Source organism: Salmo salar, chromosome 18, assembly GCF_965601325.2.
Source record: "Salmo salar chromosome 18, fSalSal1, whole genome shotgun sequence".
NCBI classification, from domain to species: Eukaryota; Metazoa; Chordata; class Actinopteri; order Salmoniformes; family Salmonidae; genus Salmo; species Salmo salar.
The window spans coordinates 5,132,710-5,145,751 of record NC_138308.1 but is presented as its reverse complement, the minus strand read 5'-3'; the positions used below and the strand labels follow the sequence as shown (position 1 = coordinate 5,145,751).

At 44.2% G+C, this 13,042-nt stretch overlaps 1 protein-coding gene across 1 annotated transcript in view; it reads left to right on the top strand.

Moving 5' to 3' along the window:
• Positions 1-13,042, top strand: part of ptk7b (protein tyrosine kinase 7b) — a 214,491-nt gene that overhangs the window by 134,359 nt on the left and 67,090 nt on the right. The window contains exon 3 of the mRNA XM_045700655.2: positions 10,522-10,624. Coding sequence (XP_045556611.1) covers positions 10,522-10,624 — 103 coding nt within the window. The remainder of the gene's footprint in view (positions 1-10,521; positions 10,625-13,042) is intronic.

The window sequence follows — 13,042 nt, the reverse complement described above, 5'->3', positions numbered from 1 at the left end:
AATATATTTATTAACTGAAGTGAAGTAAATACAATTAACAATGGTGTGTGTAATCAGTAGTCAATATTGTGAGTGGTTGCGTGTATACATATGATAATGAGGGGTGATGAAAGGTGCCAACGCAAACACAAACAAAACATCCACAAAAATGCCACAACCAAAATCTGTAAGTGTGTCTGCATGGAGAGAGTCTCTCAAATGAATGGGGAAGAGGTGCATTTATCCTGGGACACACCCGAGCCCAGGTGTGTCCCATTTCTCTGACGACCCTCCCGGCTCCGCCCACCGACATCCTATTAAGGAAAACAAGAGCAAAGAGAAAATTCGGCAGACAGAGTGGGAGGGTCGTCGTCACCCCCCCCCCCCCCCCCCCCCCGGGGGCAACAAGGACCCCGGAACACCATACCAGTCACAAAAACAAGTTGACCCAGCCTTTGCGTCCATTTTCCCCAGCCAACCTCGTCCTCCCCAGACCTCAGCAACCTTTGCGAATAGGAAGCAACCTTTAAGAGGAAGAAGAAAACGAGACCAGAAGGGAACAGACAGGAGCGACAGAACAGGACAATACCAAACACTAACTAACAGTGGTCAGTCACGTGGACATTCAGGAACATGGCGCACGAGAGAGCGCGCCAGCAACAACATTATCAGTCCCGCAGATGTGCCGCACATCGAGATGGAATGCTTGTAAAAATAAACACCATCTCATTATCCTCTGATTAGGACACATCATGGACCTCCAAAAGGTGAGAGGGTTATGGTCGGTGTAGACCACAATAGGTACTACTCCCGACCCGACATAGACCTCGAAGTGTTGTAGCGCCCATATGAGTGCTAGCGCTTCTTTTTAAATGACCGAGTAGTTCAACTGATAATGGTTAAACTTTTTGAGGAAAAAACTAACAGGCCTCTCAACACCAGACACATCTGCTTGCAGCAAAACTGCACCTTCCCCCACATGACTAGCATCCACCTGCAAGGTAAATGACAAATCCACGCAAGGAGCAGCCAGCACCGGAGTTGAGGTAAGCAACCTCTTTGCGTCTTCAAAAGCCTGTTGACAACGACAAGACCATACGTAAACAGCCTTAGCTTTCAGCAAATCTGTCAAGGGAGCGACCACAGTAGAGAAGTTCCTACAAAAACTATGGTAATAACCAATCATTCCCAAGAAACGCATCAGTTCTTTTTTAGTAGTTGGTGGTGGAAAAGCATCAACAGCTACCACCTTAGCCCGAACAGGACGCACTTCACCCTGCCCAACCACCTTTCATGTCAGTGGCATGTAACGGTCGCCTGAGCAAACTCACATTTAGCCAGATTGATCGTGAGGCGACCCGCAGCTAGGCGGTCGAACAAGGCTTGAATACGGGACAGATGTTCCTCCCAAGTATCTGCATATATCACTACATCGTCCAGATAAACAGCGCACTCGGCCAGACCGGAGACAACCCTGTTCATAAGTCGCTGAAAAGTGGCAGGTGCATTACGCAGGCCAAAACTCATAACCGAATATGAGTACAGACCAGAGTGTGTAATAAAGGCAGAGATTTCACGTGCCCTACTCGTCAGTGGCACCTGCCAATAGCCCTTTAACAGGTCAAATTTGCTCACAAACTTAGCTGCGCCGACTTGATCAATACAGTCCTCCATCTGAGGTACCGGAAATAAATCTGGCTTAGTGACAAAATCTGTTTGTCCCACCTGGTTTACTGACCAAGATACAGGGAGAAGCCCAACTGCTCTGCTATCTCACTCTCCAGCATGTACCTTTCTCTGAAGAAACTCTATAGAACCGCTGACGAATGGTGTCAGTATCGCCAACGTCAAGATCGTGTTCTATTGAATTTGTACGTGTAGGGTATCAGAAAACAAACCTGGAAATCTCAGAATCAGACCAACCATCTCTTTCCGCTAACCAACAGGTAGATGAGCGAGAAGGCTATCTAAAATATCCAGTGTCTCTGAATTTTTCAATCTACCCTGCAGTATGCAATCGTCGGGACCAGGAACATCTTCCTCCTCATACATGGACCTAGCGTGACAAGAACCCAGCAAAATAACGGTATCGGCCAAAAGAACAGGTTTACCATCTTCTGTAGACTCCAGCTGTTCAGCCTCAGAGGAACGTGCATAATAGGGTTTTAACAAATTTACATGGCACAGTTGGTGTGCTTTTCTCCGTTCTGGAGTGGCAACTAGATAGTTTTGCTCAGTGCACTGGTGCACAACCGTATATGGACCTTGAAACTTGGCTTGAAAAGGAGATCCAACAATTGGCAGCAGAGCAAGAACCTGGTCACCTGGACTAAAGTGACGACGCTCAGTTCGCCGATCAAATATGCCTTTCATCCTCTCCTGTGAAGATGATAGCTTCTCTTTAGCCATTTCACCAGTGGCGTACAGGCGCCGCCGGAAATCACACACATAAGATAACAGGGACTGAGGTGGCTCGGGAGACTTCCAGTCATCCTGGAGAACAGATAGAAGTACCCTATGTCCAAACACAAGGTAATTTGGACTGAACCCCGTACTCTCCTGTGAAACCTCCCTAGCGGCTAACAGTAACCAAGGCAACCCCTCCTCCCAATCCTTATCCATCTCAGTACAATAAGCTCTCAACAAAGACTTAAGTGTTTGATGGAAACGTTCCAGTGCTCGTTGACTTTGCGCGCGATAGGCGCTAGACAAATTGTGTTTAATATGGAGCTGTTGGAGAACCTGACCAAACAGATTAGAGGTGAAATTAGATCATTGATCACTCTGAATGACCTTAGGGATTCCAAACAGTGAGAGAAACTGAGTCAAAGCTTTTAGCACAGACTTAGTCGTGATAGACCGGAGAGGATAGGCAGCAGGAAACCTAGTGGTCTGACACATCACAGTGAACAGGTAACTACTACCCTTTTTAGAACGAGGCAGAGGACCAACACAGTCAATAATCAGATACTCAAAAGGTTGGCCGAGTACAGGAATAGGACACAGTGGTACCGGCTTAATAGCTTGATTAGGTTTACCAGTTAATTGACAGGTGTGACAAGTTTTGATGAACTCAGAAACATCCCTCTTTAACCTAGGCCCCAAAAAATGTCTTAATATGCGATTGTAGGTTTTCCTCACACCCATATGTCCAGCAACGTTGTTGTGGGAAGTTGTCAAAACCAACTCACGAAGCTTAACTGGTACAACAACCTGACTAATCGCCTCCCCCAGAAAACAACTACCATGAGACACCCACTTTCTCATCAACTCAAATCAAATCAAATGTATTTATATAGCCCTTCGTACATCAGCTGATATCTCAAAGTGCTGTACAGAAACCCAGCCTAAAACCCCAAACAGCAAGCAATGCATGTGAAAGAAGTGCGGTGGCTAGGAAAAACTCCCTAGGAAAAACTCCCTAGAAAGGCCAAAACCTAGGAAGAAACCTAGAGAGGAACCAGGCTATGAGGGGTGGCCAGTCCTCTTCTGGCTGTGCCGGGTGGATATTATAACAGAACATGGTCAAGATGTTAAAATGTTCATAAATGACCAGCATGGTCAAATAATAATAATCATAGTAGTTGTCGAGGGTGCAACAAGCACGTCCGGTGAACAGGTCAGGACATCCTCTTGGAGAAAATAGCCATGGGCCACATCTCCCAACTGTTCCATAGGCACAATTTGGTCACGCAACTCTTCTAATGTGGCGTCAGCTCGTTGCGCCCTGATTAGATCGGAGCGGGGTACAGATAACGGGATAACAGGGAAAGTAGTGACAGATTTCTTTGTGGTATAGCCGGCGCAGTGACCAGGTTGCCACGGCTCATAGAACGTGTCACTGCACACGCAGAGAACACCTCTGGGAAAATCTGCGCACTCTCATCAGGAATCCCTACAAATGACGGCTTAGCGGAAACCACTAGAGATGGAAAAACGACAGGCCATACACGCTCCCCAGCCAAGTTATTCCCAAGGATAACGTCGATACCCTCAATAGGCAACGAAGGACGCACCCCCACAACAACCTCACCTTTCACCAGTCCACAATCCAACATCAGTTTATGCAATGGGATTGTCAGAGTGTTCAAACCTATTCCCCTAATTAGAACACTATTCCCTGAGTCAGTCTCAGCAGAGAAGGGTAACACAGACTCCAACACAAACGATTCAGAGGCACCTGTGTCTCTCAGGATCTTCACTGGCACTAGGTCCTTACTTCCTAATATAGACACAAAACCCTCTGTAATGAAAGGTAAATAGTCTGGGTCAATATGGACTTTCACATGACCCTGGGCATGAGACAATGTGTCAGGAGTGAACTGATGTGGAACAGGCACATCTAACGCCGTAGGCTTAGATTTAACGTAAGCACACGTACTGAATTTACCCCTAGACCTGAGAACCGGACATTCGTTTTTCCAATGACCTGAACCTTGACAGTAGTGACACTCTTGACCAAAGTCAGCTTTACCACGGGAGTCAGGCTCAACCCTAGTTGAATGAAACTCTGCCCGTGAACCAAAGTATCTCGGTGAGCGAGGCCCAAATTTCTCCAAACGCCCCCACTCACTCCGAATACGGAGCTCTGCAAAGAAACTTTTGTGAGTCAAAACATACTCGTCTGCCAAAACCGCAGCTTCAGCGGTAGTCTTTACTTTTCGTTAGTTAATGTACGTGGCTATATGATCAGGGACTGTGTCCTAAAATTGCTCTAGCATAATCAGATCACACAGCCCTTGGAAATTCATAACTGCAGAGGCGGAAGACCAGCGATTAAACTGTGAAGATAACTCTCGCGCAAACTCAGCATAAGTCTGTTTATTATCCCTTTTTAAAGTTCTAAATCGTTGGCGGTAAGCCTCAGGGCCCAGTTCATAAATCTGTAACACAGCCATTTTAACCTTATCATAACTGACACTGTCAGATACACTAAGAGCTGAATATGCTTCCTGCGCTTTACCAGTCAACACACTGCAACAGTAAAGTGCAGTCAGAGTCAGGCCAACTCCTAGCGTCAGCAACACGCTCATATAACAAAAAGAATGTCTCAGGGTCCTCCTCATTAAATTTAGGGAACAACCGTAAGTTCCCAACGATATCAAATGTGTCCAGGGCACGACCAAAAGAGGAACGACCCCGAGGTAAATCTGGGTCACCTTCCCAGAGCAAACTCTCCCCTGAGAGCTTTCCTTCCCTAACCAGCTCTAGCCGCTCTTGATTTTAGCACGCTCCAAATCCTGTTTAAATTCCAATTCCTTTTCATACTTTAACAGATCAGCATGCTCCAAACCCTGTTTAAATTCCAATTCCTTTTCATACTTTACCCGATCAGCACGCTCTAAATCCTGTTTAAATGCCAATTCCTTTTCATATTTTACACGGTCATGCTCTAGCTTCTCACGATCATGCTCTAGCTGTAACAGAAGCAGTTCTTTCTGTTGTTAAAAAAAAAAAGACTACAAGGACTAACAGATGGAGCGGCCATTGTAACTTTACGGGGAAACGGCAAGTCCTCAGCAGAGGCTGCCCCAGTGGTAACTTCAAGAATACCACTTTCCATCAAATTGGCCTTCAATATGAACCTAATATAATTTTTGACGTTTATCACTAATTTCAACCTTGTAGTGTTCAGCAATCTTCAACAGCTGTTCTTTAGTACATAATTCTAACAGTTCCTCTGATGGAAAGCGAATGAACTCGTAGTCAGAAGTAAAACATTTTTTTTATCTTACTCTTCCCCTCTGCTGAACACACCAGACCGGACCACAAGAGAAGTGACAATCACACTGGGCACCACAGAAGAGAGATGAGATATATATATGGAGCTTCCCCAAAACCTACAGTAACTCAACCCTAGTCTTCATGCAGATTTGCAGTGGGTAATTACGCACTGTAGCCCGCTGGCAAGGAAATAAACCTCCCAGCACACTGGCAGATTCCCCCAAGCCACGGATGTGCCCCCGAGACAACTGCTCAGTCCACAGACACCACACAAAAATAACAAACAAAATAACCATGCCCAACGTATTCCAAAATGAAACACGTCGCTAAGCCTAACAGGGGAAAAAGGCTATAGCTCCGGGTAGCAAGTTTCACTACCCTATCCAATTCCCCCACTGAGGTACACAGCCGATTGTACTCACTTCCTCAGACCGATGTCCCAACAGCGAGTAGAGCAAGAGTTTCCAGGCTGGTCAGGGGCCTGGAAACTAACAATGTACTCTCTCCAACGCAGCACACAACTATCCACCTCAGTGGCAAGTTTACCAAAAACAAACAAAGGCAACCAATACTGGGCCTACCAAACTCAAAAACTATAACAAAAGATCCAAACAAAGCAGCTACAGAATTCAATATTAACTCCACATTTTCTCCCAAACACAACACACAGCCAAATTACACTTGTATTAGTCCTTTATAATTCAACAAAATGCTATATGCCAAAATGTCTAGGAACCAACCTTATTATCCCGGATGAGCCCCCACTTGTCACGAACCGGCTCGAAGTTCGTAACAAAAGGGAGACAACGTGGAGATAAAGAATAACAAAATATATTTATTAACTGAAGTAAAGTAAATACAATTAACAATGGTGTGTGTAGTCAGTAGTGTGAGTGGTTGCGTGTATAATATGACAATGAGGGGTGTTGAAAGGTGCCATCACAAACAAACAAAACATCCACAAAAATGCCACAACCAAAATCTGTAAGTGTGTCTGCATGGAGAGTCTCTCCAATGAATGGGGAAGAGGTGCATTTATCCTGGGACACACCTGAGCCCAGGTGTGTCCCATTTCTCTGACGACCCTCCCGGCTCCGCCCAATTACATCCTATTAAGGAAAACAAGAGCTAAGAGAAAGAATTCGGCAGACAGAGTGGGAGGGTCGTCACACTAGCTCAGTGCGGATGTTGCCTGTAATCCATGGCTTCTGGTTGGGATATGTACGTACGGTCACTGTGGAGACGACATCGTCATCAATGTACTTATTAATGAAGCTGGTGGATGATGTGGTAAACTCCGCAATGCCATCGGATGAATCCCGGAACATATTCCAGTCTGTGCTAGCGAAACAGTCTTGTAGTTTAGCATCCAATTCATCTGAGCTATTACTTCCTGTTTGAGTTTTTGCTTGTCAGCAGGAATTCGGAGGATAGAGTTATGGTCAGATTTGCCAAAGGGAGGGTGAGGGAGAGCTTTGTATGTTTTTCTCTGTGTGTGTGTAGTAAAGGTGATATAGAGTTTTGTCACCTCTAGTTTGTTTCACAGGTGAAATGCTGGTAGAAATTACGTAAAATGGATTTCAGTTTCCCTGCATTAAAATCACCTGCCACTAGGAGCGCCACCTCTGGATGAGTATTTTCTTATTTGCTTTTGGCCCTATACAGCTCTTTGAGTGCAGTCCTAGTGTCAGTATCAGTTTGTGGTGGTAAATAGACAGCTACGAAAAATAGAATAACCTTTTAGTACATAGAATGGTCTGCAGGTTATCATGAAGTATTCTAACTCAGGCAAGCAGAACCTCAAGACTTCCTTACTATTAGAGATTGCGCATAGAAAAAACAGGTAGATGTACAGTTGAAGTCAGAAGTTTACATACATTTAGGTTGGAGTCATTAAAACTCGTTTTTCAACCACTCCACAAATGTCTTTTTCACAAACTATAGTTTTGGCAAGTCGGTTAAGACATCTACTTTGTGCATGACACAAGTCATTTTTTCAACAATTGTTTACAGACAGATTATTTCACTTATAATTCATTGTATCACAATTCCAGTGGGTCAGAAGTTTACATACACTAAGTTGACTCTGCCTTTAAACAGCTTGGAAATTTCCCGAAAATTATGTAATGGCATTAGACGCTTCTGATTAGCTAATTGACATAATTTGAGTCAATTGGAGGTGTACCTGTGGATGTATTTCAAGGCCTACCTTCAAACTCAGTGCCTCTTTGCTTGACATCATGGGAAAATCAAAAGAAATCAGCCAAGACCTCAGAAAAAAAATTGTAGACCTCCACAAGTCTGGTTCATCCTTGGGAGCAATTTCCAAACACCTGAAGGTACCACGTTCATCTGTACAAACAATAGTACGCAAGTATAAACACCATGGGACCACGCAGCCGTCATACCATTCAGGAAGGAGACGCGTTCTGTCTCCTAGAGATGAACGTACTTTGGTGCGAAAAGTGCAAATCAATCCCAGAACAACAGCAAAGGACCTTGTGAAGATGCTGGAGGAAACAGGTACAAAGATATCTATATCCACAGTAAAACAAGTCCTATATTGACATAACCTGAAAGGCCGCTCAGCAAGGAAGAAGCCACTGCTCCAAAAAAAGCCATAAAAAAGCCAGACTACGGTTTGCAACTGCACATGGGGACAAAGATTGTACTTTTTGGAGAAATGTCCTCTGGTCTGATGAAACAAAAATAGAACTGTTTGGCCATAATGACCATTGTTATGTTTGGAGGAGAAAGGGGGAGGCTTGCAAGCCGAAGAACACCATCCCCCCATGAAGCACGGGGGTGGCAGCATCATGTTGTGGGGGTGCTTTGCTGCAGGAGGGACTGGTGCACTTCACAAAATAGATGGCATCATGAGGGAGGAAAATTATGTGGATATATTGAAGCAACATCTCAAGACATCAGGATTAAATGTCAGGAATTGTGAATAACTGAGATTAAATGTATTTGGCTAAAGTGTATGTAAACTTCCAACTTCAACTGTAAGCACGGTTTGAAATGATTATGTTTTGGTCAAATCTTATATCTATTTGTGATTCTTGGGGTCAAATTGCAGTCTGCAAGTGATTTGTAATTATGTTCCTGCCCCCCGACCATCCACTTAAGAAAGAATTGGCCTGCTGCTGAATCTAGTTGATGATCCCATGTTTACAAAACGTCTAATCATGATCAAACATTTTCTATCCAACGAAGGGGAACACTTACTGTAGGTATATCGTTTTCTCTTCTTTCTTTTCATCTAGTTGCCTTGTCTGTGCGTTTAATCCCCATTTGGTTTATTAACTTTGATAAACACATGGGTCAAAACCTTTTAGTTCCTTGTCTATGATTTCTGACGATGCCCCCATCCTTTTAAGACATTGTTTCGCACTTCTCCCGATAGTAAAGTCCAAGATAAAATGTGTTTTGCTCAAGTAGTTGTATGAATATTGTCAGTTTCTATTTTGAAAGCAGTCTGTGAAATTACAAATAGTTGACAAATAGATTATCCATTTTGCCAACACAGCCAAATGAAAGCTTAACAGTGCTGTATTCTCAGGTGGGCGTGACTTGAGCCTCGCTACTAACACACACACACACGATTAGAAATCCACGCAGCCCCAACAAACCAAACAAACAGGCACTCTGGCTAAATGGATGTGGCCAGTAATCTCATCCTCATTACATCAAATGCATACATTTACGCATGACAAATATAAAGGCACGTATTACTTTATATAACATTATATGAAAAACGATTAGCCTACACGCTCAGTTAGTGCCAATATAGAGGTTGCATCCCAAATGGCATCCTATTTTCCCTATATAGTGCACTACTTTTGACCAGAACCCTGTTCCCATTGGGAAGCAGTCTGTCACACAACACAGCAGGGGAGAATCAAAGACTAATAAGTGCTATCATTATGAAAATCAATTGGTTACACTTCAGTGGGAATGGATCCGTGAGGGAGATCCTCACTGCTTCATGCTGTCAATCTTTACTGACTCCCCTGGTTAGATGAAGGTTAAATAAAAAAAGAGCTGTGAGCGAAGTTTAGCTATGCTTCACTAGAATCTGCCAGTCTCATTTCATCATACATCATAGATACATGCCAGTATGGTGGATTAATCTGATATAATGACAGATATGTGCTATTTTTGTTGAATTTTCCTTATACATTGGAATTGGGTCAAAACTGCAAAGGAGGATGTGGCTGCTACCATTAACATCACAGTTAGCCTGGATACTGTTTTACAGTGTGTTTCATGAGAAGAGACACAGCATAAGAATACCACTTAACTCAATTTTCCTCCTGTCCCTCTCATCCTCTCTCTCTCTTCTCTCTCTGCTCTTTCTCCCTCTTCCCCCCTCATTCTTTCTCCCTCTTTGCTGCGCTCTCTCTCTCTCTCTCTCTGTCATGCACTCTCTCTCTCTCTCTCTCTCTGTCATGCGCTCTCTCTCTCTCTCTCTGTCATGTTCTCTCTCTCTCTCTGTGTCATGCTCTCTCTCTCTCTCTTTCTCTCTGTCATGCTCTCTCTCTCTCTCTGTCATGCTCTCTCTCTCTGTCATGCTCTGTCATTCTCTCTGTCATTCTGTCATGCTCTCTGTCATGCTCTCTCTCTCTGTCATGCTCTCTCTCTCTGTCATTCTCTCTCTCTCATGCTCTCTGTCATGCTCTCTCTCTGTCATGCTCGCTCTCTCTCTCTCTCTCTGTCTGTCATGCTCTCTCTGTCTCTGTCATGCTCTCTCTCTCTCTCTCTCTCTCTCTCTGTCATGCTCTCTCTCTCTGTCATGCTCTCCCCCCCCCTTAACAGGGTTGGAAAGTGGGGGTGTGACCCTGAAGGAGCCAGCCACGGAGGCCGAGATTGAGAGCTCTGCACCAGTGACATTGCGGTGCCACATTGACGGACACCCGCGGTGAGCCCCTCCACCTCTCTTCCTTTACCTTGAATTCAGAGTTCAAGGGGTGCATGTACGGTGCTTCGGAAAGTATTCAGACCTCTTGACTTTTATTCTAAAATGTATTAAATAAAACTATTTCCTCAGCAATCTACAAACAATAACCCATAATGACAAAGCAAAAATAGGTTCTTAGAAATTTTTGCAAATTTATCCCCCCTCCCCAAAAAAAGTATTTAGACCTTTTGCTATGAGACTTGAAATTGAGCTCATGTGCATCCTGTTTCCATTAAGCATCCTTGAGATGTTTCTAAAACTTGATTGGAGTCCACCTGTAGTACATTCAATTGATTGGACATGATTTGGAAAGACACACACCTGTCTATATAAGGTCCTACAGTTGACAGTGCATGTCAGAGCAAAAACCAAGCCATGAGGTCTAAGGAATTGTCCGTAGAGCTCCGAGACAGGATTATATTGAGGCACAGATCTGGGGAAGGGTACCCAAATATTTCTGCAGCATTGAAGGTCCCCAAGAACACAGTGGCCTCCATCATTCTTAAATAGAAGAAGTTTGGAACTACCAAGACTCTTCCTAGAGCTGGCTGCCCGACCAAACTGAGCAATCGGGGGAGAATGGCCTTGATCAGGGAGGTGACCAAGAACCCAATGGATCACTCTGACAGATCTCTAGAGTACCTCTGTGGAGATGGGAGAACCTTCCAGAAGGACAGCCATCTCTGCAGCACTCCACCAATCAGGCCTTTATGGTAGAATGGCCAGACGGAAGCCACTCCTTAATAAAAGGCACATGACAGCCTGCTTGGAGTTTGCCAAAAGGCACTTAAAGACTCTCAGACCATGAGAAACAAGATTCTCTGGTCTGATGAAACCAGAATTGAACTATTTGGCCTGAATGCCAAGCTTCACGTCTTGAGGAAACCTGGTACCATTCCTACGGTGAAGCAAGGTGGTGGCAGCATTCTGCTGTTGGGATGTTTTTCAGCAGCAGGGACTGGGAGACTAGTCAGGACCGAGGCAAAGATGAACGGAGCAAAGTACAGAGAGATCTTTGATGAAAAGCTGCTCCAGAGTGCTCAGGACCTCAGACTGGAGCAAAGGTTCACCTTCCAACAGGACAACGACCCTAAGCACACAGCCAAGACAACGCAGGAGTGGATTCGCGACAAGTCTCTGAATGTCCTTGAGTGGCCCAGCCAGAGCCCGGACTTGAACCCGATAAAACATCTCTGGAGAGACCTGAAAATAGCTGTGCACCAACGCTCCCCATCCAACCTGAGAGAGCTTGAGAGGATCTGCAGAGATGAATGGGAGAAACTCCCGAAATACAGGTGTCGTCTCTTTGGGGTACCATTAAACTGAAGACATGTTTATCAATTAACTCCCTGTAATTATTATCACGCGATTAAACTGATTAATCGTTTAATTGTAATTAACTAGGAGATCGGGGCACCAAGGAAAATATTCAGATTACAAAGTTATAATTTTCCTAATATAACTTTCCTATATTATAACATTATACATTATATTCTATTATAGTATAGTATAGGCCGATTATCTTCTGGTTTAAATGGTGTATTTTACCTCGCGTCCAGTCTCATTCCAAACGTCGTAAATTGTTGTATCTGCACGAACCCAGTCTTTACTAAAATCATCCATACATCAATTGTCTTAAAATCATTTATTTACTAAACTAAGGAATTCACAGAAAGTATACATACAGTAATTATCATCACAAAGAATTGGTAGGGTAATGTGGCCTAGTGGTCTAAACAGGCATGGCTGGTGTCTTGTTGAACAATGGGTCATAAAGGGCAGCTGAGAAGGTACACAGAGTTCATTAATATTAACAATTGACAATTGAACGCTCACTCATTCGGGAACAATTGCAATCAATATATATTTACGCTCAGTGTGTCGTCGGGATCCTTGTTGGAGCGTCGTTCGGTTGGAGAGTTTTGTCCGCGTTCTCTCTCTCTCTCTCTCTCTCTCTCTCTCGGTTAGAATGGATCTTTCAAAGCGACCTTCATTAATGTCGTCATAGAATGGATGTTTCGTTGGTCTTCGCGTTCAATGATATAATTTACTTAGCTGCAGACTAATAATTAATATCAAAGACTTGTTCTTATTCTGTCGGTATCAATAGTCTAAAAGTTAACCACGTGGTATAGTTCACTTTCAGTAGAGTACTTGGATGGTCAAACCTATTGGCCAACTCGCAATGGAGTGGAGGCCGGGTCTCTTAGACTAGTAAGTCAGGGGGGGTTTTATAGTGAACATAGAACATGACGCCTGGTCCCGTCTGTGTCCCTGGGGGCGTGCCGATGACTGAGTTAACCTGTTATGGCTAGGGGGCAGTATTTTCACGGCTGGATAAAAAACGTACCCGATTTAATCTGGTTACTACTCCTGCCC